Raw genomic sequence first — 15,710 nt, 5'->3', positions numbered from 1 at the left:
GTACATAATTTGTATCGCTACCCCTTGAATGTATTTAACAATGTAATAGATTGTTTTCAGATTCCATTAATGCTATTAAATATATGTTAAATACAATTTTTGCATACATATTTATGCGTAGCATGCAAGTACAAAAAGCTGTTATTCAGCCCTTGTTTTTTCAAAGTTTTTGACAATATACCAATAACAGGGACAATCCTCATTGAGCAATCTGAGGTTCGATGCCTTGTTCATGGCAAGGGCACAATAGTTTTAGCTCCTGGACCACTTCTTAATATATTTTAACCTGCAACTTTCCTTTTTTGTGTACGCATCACCACTCCAAACGACAAATATTGCTACATAGAGTATTAAAAGAATATAAGTGCCATATGGTAATATGGAGTACATAAGGTTGTCATGAAACAAGTTTATAATTATGAATTTTTTTGTAAACAACATTTTATCCTAGTCCATGGTACTTACATGTGTGTGTTTGTGTGGGTAGAGTTGTAGATTCGTTTCATATTTTACCACCAAACATGGAAATTGCCCATACTTCTGTTATACAGGCTTTTCTGTCCACATTTTTCAATGTGTTTGAAACTCTTCATAAATGAATAAAAGATATATCAACTATTTAAAAATTTATAAAAAATTATCATTAGAGTTAACTTTCCTTTTTTATAAAGAATATGTATCAAGATTTTATCTGGGCTGTTGTTTTAACCCACATTTGTATTTAGGGGGGGTGAAGTTAAATATGCATTCTAGGGTTAAACTCAATTCTCCTCAGAATGCATAAAGCATTGTCTTTAACCCTATTCAACGACTTTTGCGTTACAATTATTATACACAGCGCAATTTTTTGATAGCAAAACAGAGCCAGAGAGTTTACAATTTGTAGGAAAATCAACCTACAAATGGCTTAATTTTATAGGCACAATGATTTCTGTGCTGCGGAAAAAACTGAAGGGATTGCGGAATCCAGTCATAAAAACTAAAATTAACTATAAAACACAGAACGTCACGGAATTTGACATATTTGGAATGAAATTAATCTATAATGCACAGTTAATCAGATTAAAATCTTGATATGTCCTAGAGTGATAATTAAACCACAAAAGGCTGAGATTTACGGTCTGCATGAGCTGCGAACTTCACCAGTAAGTGAATGTGAGAAGCCACTGCATCATTAACATCAAGTGCGCTCTGTGTGTGTATTGATGGCAAAGCAATTTACTCACTATGAAGCATGTTGCACATGCAGACTATACATTTACAATGCAATCATAAAGTATTCAGTCCCCTTCATTTTTTTTTCCACATTTTGTTATGGATGCAGCCTTATGCTCAAATGCTATAAATTATTATTTTCATATCAATCTACACTCCATAATGACAAAAGCAAAAAACAGATTTTTGATAACTTTGCAAATGTAATACAATGTGGGGGTGGGGGACAACTGAAATATCACATTGACATAAGTATTCAGACCCTTTCCTATGACATTTGAAATTTAGCTTGGGTGCATCCCATTTCGCTGAATCATCTTTGAGAAGTTTCTACACTTTATTGTTTGTTTATCCATATTAACAACTGTCCAAAATGAATACACTTAGAAATAAGTAACTAACAATAAAGCATTACATTTAAAAGGAAAAAAAAGAATATTGACTTAAAAGGTGTAGGATGAAGCTTTGGCTTATTATGCCTAGCCTTTTTACATAACATATCCTAATAGGCATCTCTTTCACCACTATAATTAGACTATACAAAGACAAAACAAAACAGTAGCAAAACAAAAGCTCCAAATATGTAATACACATTAATCATCATACCTTACTTATATATTTGTTCACAACCTTATTTTTATTTTTTTATGGCAAAGTGACCTAAACATTCTTGATTCCTTGTTGCAACTATTCCACACCCCTTTGACACTTAAACATCTATTTTTTATATTTGTCCTAACCCATGTTTTTTTAAACATGCATATTCATAACTGGCTCTCTCGTATTTTAAACAACCTCAGAATACATATATGAAGTAAATTATTTTATGCTTTGTTCAATATCTGTGCAGTTTTAAGATCAACTAGATTTACAATATTTTAAAGCATGTAACTTAATAAAGAGTGCGTTGGTTGGTTCATAATAATCTGATCAATTTACAAATCTTATAGCTCTCTTCTGTAGCCTGAAAATTGGTTTAGTGTTAGTTTTATATGTTATAAATATACCTCCAAACAGTATAGAACTATGAGACAGCAATACAGTACATATAGTGACTTTTAATTAAAGATATCTTTAGTTTTATATAATATTGCAATGGTTTCAGACATTTTTATTTTTACATTATTTATATGTGGTTTCCAACATCATTTATGATCAATTATCATGCCCAGAAATTTATTTCATACACCATCATTGATCATAATTTTAAGTTGATTATTGATTTGCCGATTACAAATATTATAAACTTTGTTTTACTTTGATTCAATGATAACTTGTTAATATCAAACCATGTTTTAAGACTTCCAACTCCCTTTCTACTGTATTCAGAAGTGCCAATACACAGAGCAATACAAATTAGAGTCATCAGCAAAAACACTTTATATATATATATATCACTTATATATAGTATAAACAGTTTGGGGCCTAGCACTGAACCTTGTGGAACAACACAAGAAACTTTTGATAAATCAGGCTCAACATTATTTATTCGAACATCTTGATATCTGCCATAAAGCTTACTTTTTAGCCATGAATAAGCAATCCCTCTAATACCATATCTCTCCAGTTTCATCAGTAATAAGCTGTGATCAATAGTATGGAGTCCACCTGTGGCTATTTCAATTTATTGGACATTATTTGGAAAGGCACACACACGTCTATATAAAGGTCTTACAGCTGAAAATGCATATCAGAGCAAAAACCAAGCCATGAGGTCAAAAAAACTGCCTGCAGTGCTCAGAGACAGGATTATGTCGAGGCACAGATCTAGGGAAGGAAATTCAGCTGTATTGAAGGTTTCCAAGAGCACAGTGGCATCCATAATTCTTAAATGGAAGTTTGGAACAATCAGGACTCTTCCTAGAGATGGCCACCCGGCTAAACTGAGCAATGAGGGGAGAAGGGCCTTGGTAAGAGAGGTGATCAAGAATCTAATGGTCACTGGTTGATCTCCAGAGATCATGTGTGGAAACAGGAGAAACATGCAGAAGAACAACCATCACTGCAACACTCCACCAATCTGGGCTTTATGGCAGAGTGGCCAGATGAAATCCTCTCCTCAGTGCAAGACACATAAAAAAAAGCACCTAAAGGACTCAGACTGTAAGAAACCAGATTATCTGGTCTGATGAAATTAAGTTTGAACTCTTTGGCCTCAATTCCAAGCATCATGTCTGGAGAAAACCAGGCACCGCCCATCACCTGTGCAATACCATCCCAACGGTGAAGCCTGGTGGTGGCAGCATCATGTTGTGGGGGTGTTTTTTAGCGGCAGGGACTTGGGGACTGGTCAGGGTTGAAGGAAAGCTTAACGCAGCAAAATACAGAGATACAGTATCCTTAGTGAAAACATGGTCCAGAGCACATTCTAACAGGACAATGACCCTAAGCACACAGCCAAGACAATGCAAGAGTGGCCTGTGTGCTTAGGGTCTGTCAATGTCCTTGAGTGGCCCAGCTAGAGCCCGGACTTGAACCCAATTTAACATCTCAGGAGAGGCCTGAAAATATCTGTCCACCGACGGTCCCCATCCAACCTGACAGATCTTGAGAGGATCTGCAGAGAAGAATGGCAGAAAATCCCCAAATCCAGGTGAGCAAAGCTTGTCGCATCATACCCAAAAAGACTTGAGGCTGTAATAGCTGCCAAAGGTGCTTCAATTAAGTACTGATTTAAGGGTCTGAATACTTATGTCAGTGTGATAGTTTTTCTTTTTAATAAATTTGCAAAGTTATCAAAAATCAAGTTTTTCCTTTTTCATTATGGGGTATGGAGTGTAGATTGATGTGAAATTTTTTTTTAATAATTTAAAGCATTATAGCATAAGGCTGCAACATAACAAAAAGTAAAAAAAATACTTGTCTGTATACTTTCTGAATGCACTGTTAATAAATAAATCATAGTCTTTTTGGTTTAATAAACATGTTAGCCCATATAGCAAGCAATTTGTGGAGGTGAGAAGAGAAGCAGTCAAAAACATCTGGTTTTCTGCCAAAATAAAAGCTCAATTTAAATAGACGTGTGAAATTGGAAAATACGACTTCTGTATAGTAAAATGTAATATTCAATTTAGAAGTGGTAGTAGTAATAATAATGCTAATAATAATAATAATAATAATAATAATTACATTATTACTAAGCAATATCTAAAGAAAGAGTTTCATCACTGCTTTCATTAATACTGTGATGCTCTACTGTGCAGCACTGTTTTTGACCAAATTGCATTATTATTAATTCTAATAATAATAATAATAATAATAATAAATACAATTTTGGGTTTTGGATTATGTGAGGATCAGTATAAATGCTCTTCATTTAATAACAAATAATGCAATGGTATGTTGAAAAGTAATTGTCTTGTTTTCATTTGATAAAAATTCTATGAATGAATTTGAAAATAGTTTTTTAATGATAAAATGTACTTCAACTTTAAACCTGGAATTCAGAAAAAATAAGACAAAATAAATGGGAAAACACGGTTGTACATACTTTTTTAGTTTGGCATTTTTAGTTGACATAAGAGTATTTTTCGAAAAAAGTACATACTTCACCTTTAAATAATTATCAGGTTGTGTGAAGAAAAGATTTAATTCCATCTGGCATATAGTGTAGAATTTACTGACTAAATAACAAACAGTCCTCATTATGTGGGCTGCAGATTTGCTGCCAGCCTCACTAATCAATTTCCATAGCCTAACCTCACTTACAAAAACTGTATTTTCATTAGATAAAACAGTGGTTCCCAACCCTGTTACTGGAGGCCCCACGACACTACACTTTTGGATATCTCCTTAATCAAACACACCTGATTCAACTCATCAGCTTGTTAGTGGAGACTCCAAGACCTGAAATGGGTGTGCCAGAAAAGGGAGATATACAAATTGTGCATTGTTGGGGGGCCTCCAGGAACAGGGCTGGGAACAACTGGGATAGAAAGTGTAACCGTAAGCCCAAAAGAGCCACCCAATTTAAGCTGTCATTTTCACAAAATCACTGACATCAGATCAACTCTAACCACAGTTGGTTCTGGTTGAAAGAAAACTTTCTTCCTGTAGATCATTCAAAAACACCTTCACAAAGGTCTAAGAATGGTCACATAAAGCATTTGTATTAACAGAGCTACGCAAGAGTCAGTTTTGCTCCAGGGTTGGGAAAGAATATATTTTCATATATTCATATTTCATTTAAAACTCTATATGGTTTGATCCAAATGCCTGAAACACAAGAACTCCACCAAACAAAATAAAGCAAAATATAAGTGCATACAGTGTAAACTGCTCTATGTAAACCATATATTTTCATTTTCTAAACACTTTCTGAAAAGTCTTTGTCATTTTTTTTTATTTTACAAAAATCACACACCATGTGAATTGTAAGTTTGATTGCCAAGTATAAGCACACCTCTCATCAAGCTGCACGATTTGCGGTATCACTCATTTTCGTAGCACAAACAGTGCAGGACAAGTTACGTGCCAAAGTTTGATACTTAGGGTTAAGGGTTTAAACAACAGTCAGTGTTGGCAAGCATTACCGATGTTATGATTTTAATGTAGATTTAATGAATGGCACAAATGAGATGCATTATGTTCCAGTAAAGTGCAATAACTGTGTAAGTGGTGTGTGTTTGTTACCTGGCAATCTGGTTGACGTAGGGCTTTAGTTCATTGGGCTCGTAGGCGCGGGCAAAAGCCCAGCACACATAGCAGGCTGCATCACGGACATTTGAGCCCAGGCTGCATGCTCCTCTTTTCTCTTCATATGTCAGAGCTTTTACAATCAGTGGCACCACTGTAGAGGAGATATAGACAAAACATTAGGCATAAAATAATCATTAGTTTTGTATTGCAAAAACATTTCAAGCAATACTGCTCAAATACTGTAGGCCTTACCACTGAATGGTATATCAAATATTTACAATATCAGAATCACAATTCACATGTTGAATTCAAACTGAATATGAAATCAGTGTGAGAAACATGACTATTTTTAACTGTTTAAGCCCTTGCATGTAACATTTTGAATATATTTGCCAATAATGGCTGTTTGGTTGAAATTATGGTTCCTCTGATTAAAAGGGGGAAAAATATAACCTTTTGAAGACATTTTCAAAGGGTGCTTTTGAAATAGCTTTATGCATAGATTTTTATTGTTGTTTGAAGAAAACAAAGAAAATTCAAGGCAAATATCACTTGTGAGCAGAATATTTTTATTGGGCATCCTTTCAAATGAAGCTTTACTTTTGCTAAATGATGAAGAGTTCAAATATTATTTAATTGGGTATATTTAGGATACATAAAATGTTAGCTATGAAATTATTATAAATTAAATTTTTATAATAATAAAAAATACAAATACACCTGGAGTTTTACAAAAACAAAATATAATACTAATGGGGAGATGGTATTGATAGATAACTGTTGATAGGATATGATGAACTCGCTACCTAAAACTTAGGTGGGGCCAATATTGAAATTACAGAGAGTTTATGATTCATGCTTTACACATGTATTCAGATTTTTGCAAAACAAACCCAAACTTGACCTATACACTCTAAAAAAGTATTTCATTACAGATGAGTAGTCTGCACATAACTGCTCAGAACAACAATTTTCATTGCCATATGTCTATGACATTGAGGTGTTGCCATTGAAAGACACATCTAATCAGGAGTAGCACACATTTGGCTTAATGCAAATCTCACTGATTTGTCCTTAATATCTCCACACCCCTCTGACAAACCTCCTAAAACCTGCTTCATACCAAACTCTACCACTCCTGGGCTACTTAAAATTTTTACGTAAACAAAACAGCCACAGACAGTCCTGACTGGCTTCTAGTCTATGTGGCTTCTCTCTAGCAGGCAAGTAGGAAGGCAAACTAGCAATGTATTGTGGCTCGGGGCTTGCCTAATATCATGCACATTGGTGCTGCCTAAGGGCTTTACAGCTTGGGCACAGACTCCACCCCACAGAGTCACCACCTTACAGAGAAAGCAAGAGACTCAGACTCATCAGAAACCAGAAAGACAAAACACCTAAACGAGCAGACACCTACGTTCAGGTGCAAACACACTGGGAAAACTGTTGAGGACATTATACTTTTCAGGAGGTCTGCTGTGGACATCAATCAACAAGATACATCCAACATCCAGAACGTCGAGTCTGACCAAAGGTAACGTCAGCACAAAGTTACTTAGATATTCAGAGGAATCTGTTATTGTTGTTACTATGTAGTTCTATCGTCTGTAACTGGCTTGTAAATTGCAGGTGTACTTGTAGCAGGTGTTTCTGGGGTAGCAGTGAATTGCTGACTACTGATGCACCTGTTCAACTTACATATATTAGAAGATCCTCTTATGTTTTTGCCATGTGGTACTTATCCAAAAGATTTAGATTAAGTCTAAACCAAACAAATACATTTCAGAAAAAAATTTTAAAATCTAGATGGAAAGTTTTATATTATGTCAATTTCACAAGATATCTATGTAACATAAAATGGTGCTTAAGAATATTGAAACAAGTAAAAAAAAGAAATGTCACAATAGAAAAAATTCCTAAATTATTTTGTGCCTTGAGGAGGGAGCGGCTTCATATGAAATAAGTGAACCAAAAACTTGAGACACCACTTCTTGCGACAGCGCGTGACAAACAGGTTCCTTAAGGCGGAGTCATTTTCAGAATAAATTGCCTGACAATTTTTTCTAAGCTCTGCCTCCCAATACAAACCTTCAGGCCTCAAAATCTTTGCACACTTACCGGACCATCATGTATCAGCATTGTAGTGCAGAATTGTTGGTCAGAAACAAATTCCTTTCATTACTGAAGCCATAACATCCATTTGGTTACTAATGTAGATGAAGTAGATGAAATTTAATTCTAATAGTTTTGGTAGCTTCTCTTGTTTTTAGGGCAAGTAAGATCAACTATTATATGTCTGGAGTTTGTACCCAGCAGATATGGTCATGGGAAACAGGTGTATATGGATTCCCACGCCATCAGGCTATGAAGGAGGGGAGCATGTTTCTACAGGCCTACACTGGCTTCAGCAGTGCAGCTAGGGAGTGTTATGCTAACACACAGGCCAACAAGCAACAACAACAAAAAAAAGTCCCAGCACAGTTAAAAAGCTGAAGGGACTGTACATGTACAATCTTTCTTTCTATAAAAAGTATATGGAGACCAAACAAATAAAAGATGTTGGTGGAAGATTAGGAAGGATTGTAATTTTTGTTTCCTGTTCCCAGACAGGGCTGACAAACCACACAGCATTGGATTCAGACAACAGCAGCAGTATGGACACTCTCCAGGGGAGAAAACCAAAGAAACCCCATTACATTCCTCGTCCTCCTGGCAAGCCTTTCAAATATCAGTGCTTCCAATGTCCCTTCACCTGCAACATTAAGTCTCATCTCTTCAACCACATGAAATACAACCTGTGCAAGAACTCAATTTCTCTGGTCTCTCAGCGCATGGAGCAGACAGGGAAAACACCCAGAGTCTCTCAGCGTAGCATTTCTTTAAATCACAACAGTAAAGAACCCATACTGGAGGCTGAAGCCAGCAAACCAATAGATACGGCCAATGACAAGATTGAACTAGTGGAGATGGGTAATGAAAGTAATGAAAAGCCTGAAAGCCCAATCGAGGAGGTCACTAAGGTTGTTATTGAGCCAGTTTGTGAGATCAGGGACAAAACTGCAGACATGGACATTCCACAGAACAAAATTACTTCTGCCTTCACGCCGGTTCCACAAATGTGTGAAAGCAAAAATCTATCGCTCCCTCAACACAAAGATGACCCATCATCTTCATCCATTCCTCAGTTCTACCAACAAATGACGCCATGGGTCCCACCGGTTTCCACAGCACCTCTTCTCCCTCTAATCCCAGACTATTCGCCATACATGGTAACTGAGAGGTCCTTGCATTCCCTCTACACACCATACACACAGAACCAAGCAAATGCCCAAGCCTACCAACTCACACCTCGAGAACCCCAGAGACCCCTGGTGCCATCGCCTCTGGTCCCAACCAGTACATCCCTTCTCCACCCTTTTCACTATAGATATGGCCATTCTCTTATACCTGGTTCACTACCCTACAGCCTCTACCAACACCCTGAACTTCACATGCCTTTACAGAGGTCCAGGTATTTTCCTCTAGATGTGTACAGCCAAAGATTTTATCCCAGAGATTATGGAGGGCACCAGGTCTCCCTATCACATTCTGACCCTTACAGCAGGCTTCCTGAGGACAGGTGTGTCCAGGAGCACAACAGAGAAAAGGGTACCCGTCACAGTCCTTTAGCAGGGTGTGCTGCCTCTGGGTCTCCAGACAGGCCAAATGCGGCAGATGTCACCCAGCGTGTCCCCATTACACTCAGGCACATATCCCATGGGGAGTCACATCCAGACAAACAATCACAACATGTCATGCAAGGACCAACCACAGCACCCGACAGTTTACAGAAGAAATCATATGGACGACCGCAAGAGAACATGTTACAAAAAAGAGAAAGGTATGTAAAGAGTCTTTAGATCATAATCATAACCAAATCTATCTGGTTACGAAGCCCACAAGAAGGTTAATAATTATATACACTTCACAGAACTAACAATAACTTAACAATAAGCTTTTTTTGTCTTTACAGGTATGAACTGCAAATCACAGGTTCCACACGAAGCAGTGACATTTCAGAGCAGGAAGAGGATGTAGAGTCAGAGGAAGAGCCAGGTCCTCTTAACCTTTCAAACAGTTACCATACTGCATCCAGCTACATAAAGCACAACTACCTTAATCGAGAGCTCCATTCTGATTCAGAAAAGAGTCAAGAGGATGTGCCACTCAACCTCTGCCTCAGGGCACAGTCCAACAACCAAGCCCTGCCAAACATTAAAGGCTCTGAAACTCCAAAAAAAGAAACAATCCTAAATGCTGAGGAATCCACAATTGCTCAAGCCGAAGAACAAGATCTAGACCCAAGTGACCAGAGGCACTCAGCGGCCTTTGCTCTGTGTCAGCTTGCCAGCTCAAGGGACATTATCAATGACTCCCTAATTGGCCAAAAAGGAATGACTGACGTCCAAAACAGCAAACACCCTCCTTCCCCAGACAAGCATCCAGCCAAGGACGCTCTAGAAACACCCAAGCAGAGAACTCGAGCGCTGGGACAAAAACAAGCAAACAGCAGGCCACTCAGGCAGACTACTAAGAAAGCAAGGGTAAAAGAACCAGCTCGTTCCCAGAGAAAAAGGTCACAAAACTGCTGATGCAGCCATTTCAAAGGGTGAACAGGAAGAAGCTCTGGTCTAAAGACTCAAAGTTTCAGACTTTACAGGAAGATGACCAGCAGCTACACTAACTACGTAATTACTACATTTATATCTGTAAAATGTATAATTGTGAAGCTATTTTCTGTAGATTATTTCAACATTACGCACTGATTTAAAAAAAAAAAAAAGGGTGGCGCAGATTCTATTCTTCTGGGAATTTTGCTCTTTGACAGATAAACTTAAAACATGTTACACTTAACTGTTTATAAAAGGCAGCTGGGTGGTGGTATTTTTAAATAAAGAAGCTTGTCAAAGTAGTAGAATTTGAATACAAGTATTTGCATAAAGTTATTTGTGCTTGCTTGATGTCGAGGAGCGTTTTGTGTACTGTTAGAAAAGATTATAACTATAATACATCAAGGTCATTAGCAAAATAATATCAAAGGATGTATGAGATTGAAAGGAAACAACACAGGTGTTGAGAATTCTTCAAAGTTTCACAAGAGAAGGCAAACCAACCATCTGAAAGACGTGAAGGAAGCAGCAGTCCTCTCCGGCCCAGCTCTGCAAGAGCCAGGCAGCCCCCATGCCAGGCATTATCTGTTTCTTGGAAACTGTAATACATACATATCAATAAACAATGCCAAGACACACTGAGTTTGTGAAAACGACTTATTGTCGTTAGCCTCCTGCTATAGTATAGGCACACCTGAAACACTCTAAAACAGACTCCACCACATCATCTGCGAGCTCTTTAGGCAGTCTACCCGTCACCCTTCCAATCCTGAAGGTGGTTAAAAAAAAAAAAAAGACAAATTAAAATAAGGAATAATACACCTCATTAGGGCTTCAACAACAAATCTGTAAAATATAGTAGATAAAAATTGATTATTTAAAAATTAACAACAAAATATAATTTTTTTTGGTGTGTGTGTTTATTATAATTTATAATTTCGTGGTTGAAATTGTCCTGCTTCTTCCAAATTGAGGACAAAAAGTTATGTTTTTTTTTGGTGAAAAACTATAGCCGTTTTATATCATGACATTTATATTTTAAACCTTTTTTGGTACAATGTATATCATCCAACATTAAAAATTATTTTGATAAAATACTGAAATGTATCAAATGCATTGATTAATTGCAGAAATAACGACAGATTAATTAATAAACAAAGTAATTATTAGTCGCTGCCCTAATGCTAACTCACTTTGTTGTCAAAGTATCACTATGGTTTAACACTGAATTATCTAAACTGGCCCAAATACAACATACATTTATAAAAATAAAAAAAATAAAAAATAATATAATTAATGAACTTGACACATTGTTCTCACCCCTTGGCAGAAGACCATCGCACTATTGTCTCTTTGTCTTTTAGCCCCACCAACAGTTGTTCTGCAACAATGGATAGGTAAAATAGCAGTACGAGAGACCATTTAGGTATATTTATCAAACATAAACATACTCATAAATTACTTACCAATTATATTCTCCACCTCTGGAGGCATGTCATAGTCTTCCTCATGACTGACAGACTCTAGATCCGGTTTTATGGCATCTACACTTTCTGTGACGGCAGACTGGGACAGGTTCACTGCGAGAGACCGACTTCCTCTCTGGTATCTGGATGCCATAATATATAAATACTTGTAAACAAGTCAAGTTATTTAAACAAGAATTCCTTAGTTCATGTCATTATAATAGTCAGTCAGCCAGTTAATTACCTCCATTTGGCCAATTGTGGTTTTAGAAATGTCAGGCCCAGTCTCTGGACTACTTTTGCTCCCAACTTCCGCAATGTGGCCTGGTTACTCTCGGCTATTCTCTTTTGGTTTAGACACTGAAGCACCGTGGGGGCTGTCGAACAATGGAAGTCAGGTAAAGATTTCAAACATTTATATGGCTGTGAATTTTGATGCTGCTGAAGTAAAACAAAGAACTAGGGGACTTATACACACCATATTGCAGGAAGTCATCACGTTTCCCATGCTTGAATAGCTGAGCCTGTTAAGAAAAAAACATTTGATTAGGATAGTGGCTCGGTCTCGATCAAATTGGACTATACAATCCGTACCTATCCATTGGCATTCTTATTTATCTCAATGGCATTTGCTCGGCTGGCATCTGACCCTTTAGAAGAATGCAACCTGCATGCTACCATTCTGGGCACTCGGTTATACGTACAGAAGTTTCTGAGCCAATCACCTGAACATCAATGCCATTTGACATATCAATCTGAAGCTGCAGGAAAATGACAGCCCAATACCCTTTATTAGCGACAAATTTAAGATCCATTTTGACATCAAAAGTAGCAGAGAGGGGAAAAAGTCTATTTCACAGGTTTTAAGAGTCCCCCCAAACAACTGGTCACCAGCAAAAAAAATCTACTACAATAAAATGAAATATTTGCAATTTATATGTTGCATGCCGTCAATGGAGAAAGCTGCTTCTTGCCCCCAGAACAGAGTAGTTACATCATCTACCTGCTAGCTTGCCAATACTGACCCTATGGTCCCACCAACTACCATAACTAGCCTAACCTTAACTACTCTTTAGGTATCTTTTGAGCCATGCTTTACCTATGCTTTATTATGCAGATGTGAAGTCAAATTTATCAAACCGTTTTGCAATGTGCCTTGAGAAAAGATGAACCCTGTTTGCTCTTGTCATTTGCAAGCTTAAAAGAGCACTGTACATGTTCTTGCTCGCTGCCTAGTGGCATTTACAGCATATATGCAAAACTCTGATGGCAGTTATAACTCCCCAGGCATTCCAAACACACAGAGCCAGTTTTGAGCGCCTCAGGCGACAGAGGCCCTTTACAAAAGAATAACAGCAGGATAATTTTAACAGTTCTCCGGACTCAAAAGCATGTAGGACATGTTTAATGCAAAGAAACAAATTCTGATTAGGATCAGTCACTAAAATAAACAATCATGTGTTTGAACACACCAATGTAAAAACACAAGGATGGCATGCAATCTCTTCCTGTCTCTGAATTGTCAGGTACTGACTGCATAATGCGTGCGTATTGTGTGGTGCATGTTTATGTGTGTGTGTGGCTAACAGGTGCAGGAATTGCAAGCAAAACTGTTTGACCTGTGAGTGTTTACAGCAGAAAGCATCTGAAAAGATAAATATGTTTTGACATTTTTAACTGCTAAATCCTCATGATAATCAGTTTCACTTAATAACTTTCACTAGAGTCACTTGGGTAACCTCCTCGTGGTTGCTATAAGTGGTTCTCGCTCTCGATGGGGTACGTGGCAAGTTGTTGCGTGGCTCATGGAGAGTAGCATGAGCGTACACATGCGGAGTCTCCGCGGTGTCATGCACAACGAGTCACGCGATAAGATGTGTGGATTGACGGTTTCAGAAGCGGAGGCAACTGAGGCTTGTCCTCTGACGTCCGGATTGAGGTAATTAATGGGAATTGGGCATTCTAAATTGAGAGAAAAGCAGATAAAAATATATATATTTTTTTTTAGAACATTTTAATTATTAAATCGTGCGGATTACTTTTTATGACACCTAAATGTGACTTTTGGGACTGTCTAATTGCTGGCACCCCTGTACTTCCATTATAAGGACTTGAGCACTACCATCTTCTAACAATCTTAATTTGTGTTCTGCTGAAAAAATATAGTCATACACATTTTCATTTTTGAGTGAACTATTCCTTTAAGTGACCTCCAGTTATCATCTTGAATATGCCATTTTGAAAATTTAATCAATTGTTTAATCCATTTCTGTTGCTTTCTGCACATTTTGTAATGTAGTAGGCCAAAGAACCCCTAGGGGTTCATGGTGGAACTATAAGGGGTTGATAAACTGAGATAGAAAACATTGATTAAAACAATTTGAATAAATCAAAACAAATAAAATATAACTCTTATATTAAATACAAAAATAGACTTATTATTCCTTATATTTATAGAAAAGGTAGGCCCTTAGAAATTAAGGTTATACAGGTTTAACTGTCAAAAAACGTTGGAAGCACCAGTACAACAGTAATCACACAAGGGAAAGAAAATCCACAGCAGTCAATATAGGATGACGGGTCAACTATAGACCAGTTTGGGTTGATTTTTCAAAGAATTTGAAAGCTTGAAGGTTTTTTTTTTTTTTTAATGTTTTTCAATTTCAAATTGTTTAGGGCTGCCCCCGACCAAAGATTTTCCTAGTCGACTAGGTGGTGTTAATTTAAGCCATTTTAATTACTTAAATATATTTGGGGGGATAAAGAATGCTTTAAGTAACATTGCTAACACTGTTCTACATTACAGAGAAATACTAAACCAAAATATTAAGCCCTTAAAATATACATTTTACAAGCACACGCACGAAGTCACTGCAGCTCGCCAAACTGGCGAAAGCAGTAATGATGCTGAATATGTCGGAAAAAATAGCAAGGAGACCGTCTGAACATTTAGTTCATTTATAGAGAGAAATGCACATAAGGGTCGTGCTGATAGAATATGATCTCGGGGATCGACGATGGTAAGAGTTATCGCCAATAGCTGATGCCTTTGATGATGTCAAGACAATATTTGGCTCGTTTTCCCATTAATTCAATTATTATTAGGCTATTATTATCATCAAATTAATATTACAAATAATTAGCCCATAGACACACAGACACATGCTTGAAGAAACACACTTGATTATATTAATAACAACAGATGACAGAAAAGCCGTCTATGCGCATGTATGACGCGCTGATACAGAGGCGTGCAATCTCGTGGACCACGCACATGTAAAAGTTTCTCACTTTTTCTTTGTTTTTTTACAAGAACAGTATCGTCTATGAGTGCTGCATATGACCTCAGACATCTCAGCTCAGGAGGTACTTTGAGATCAGTTAAATTTATTTCCACAGTGCAGTTCATTGTGAACGCAACTCTGAGGCCTAAATGCTGTGTCTGTGATTGCAACGTAAAATAATACAAAAACACCTCCAAACATGAGTTATATTTCAGTGATTATTATCATCATTATAATTATTATTTTTAAACATTAGTTTTTGTCTTCATTTGTGTAAGTAATTTTCCACCATGATGTTAAGACAGATTCTTGCCTGACAGTAAAAGGTGTGTGTGTGTGTGTGTGTGTGTATATATATATATATATAATTATCTTTTTATCACTTCATTATTTTTAAGTGCAATTTGAATTTAGAACTGTATTTGATTTAAGTTTTTCATTTTTTAAATACATTTATT

At 36.9% G+C, this 15,710-nt stretch overlaps 2 protein-coding genes across 2 annotated transcripts in view; one reads left to right on the top strand and one right to left on the bottom strand.

Moving 5' to 3' along the window:
- The window catches only part of LOC127653005 (tubulin-specific chaperone D-like), a 54,461-nt gene that overhangs the window by 34,787 nt on the left and 3,964 nt on the right, over positions 1 to 15,710 (bottom strand). Inside the window, 7 exon segments of the mRNA XM_052139478.1 lie at positions 5,848 to 6,004; positions 11,007 to 11,101; positions 11,197 to 11,271; positions 11,823 to 11,883; positions 11,969 to 12,111; positions 12,213 to 12,345; positions 12,447 to 12,492. Of these exon segments, the coding sequence (XP_051995438.1) occupies positions 5,848 to 6,004; positions 11,007 to 11,101; positions 11,197 to 11,271; positions 11,823 to 11,883; positions 11,969 to 12,111; positions 12,213 to 12,345; positions 12,447 to 12,492 (710 nt within the window).
- LOC127653006 (zinc finger protein 750-like) lies at positions 7,175 to 10,925 on the top strand. Its single transcript, XM_052139479.1, has 3 exons — positions 7,175 to 7,387; positions 8,460 to 9,733; positions 9,866 to 10,925. The coding sequence occupies exons 2-3, from the start codon at positions 8,508 to 8,510 to the stop codon at positions 10,482 to 10,484; spliced, it is 1,845 nt and encodes a 614-aa protein (XP_051995439.1). The 5' UTR covers positions 7,175 to 7,387; positions 8,460 to 8,507; the 3' UTR covers positions 10,485 to 10,925.

The sequence above is a fragment of the Xyrauchen texanus genome, chromosome 12 (genome assembly GCF_025860055.1).
Source record: "Xyrauchen texanus isolate HMW12.3.18 chromosome 12, RBS_HiC_50CHRs, whole genome shotgun sequence".
Classification (NCBI taxonomy): domain Eukaryota; kingdom Metazoa; phylum Chordata; class Actinopteri; order Cypriniformes; family Catostomidae; genus Xyrauchen; species Xyrauchen texanus.
This window is presented reverse-complemented; position numbering and strand designations above follow the sequence as displayed.

What these genes read in the sequence shown, in the direction of transcription:
- LOC127653006 (XM_052139479.1), top strand. Translation starts at nt 8,508, where the DNA reads ATGGACACTCTCCAGGGGAGAAAACCAAAGAAACCCCATTACATTCCT. An exon ending in ATGTTACAAAAAAGAGAAAG is followed by an intron (nt 9,734 to 9,865) that starts GTATGTAAAGAG and finishes TTGTCTTTACAG; the next exon opens with GTATGAACTGCAAATCACAG.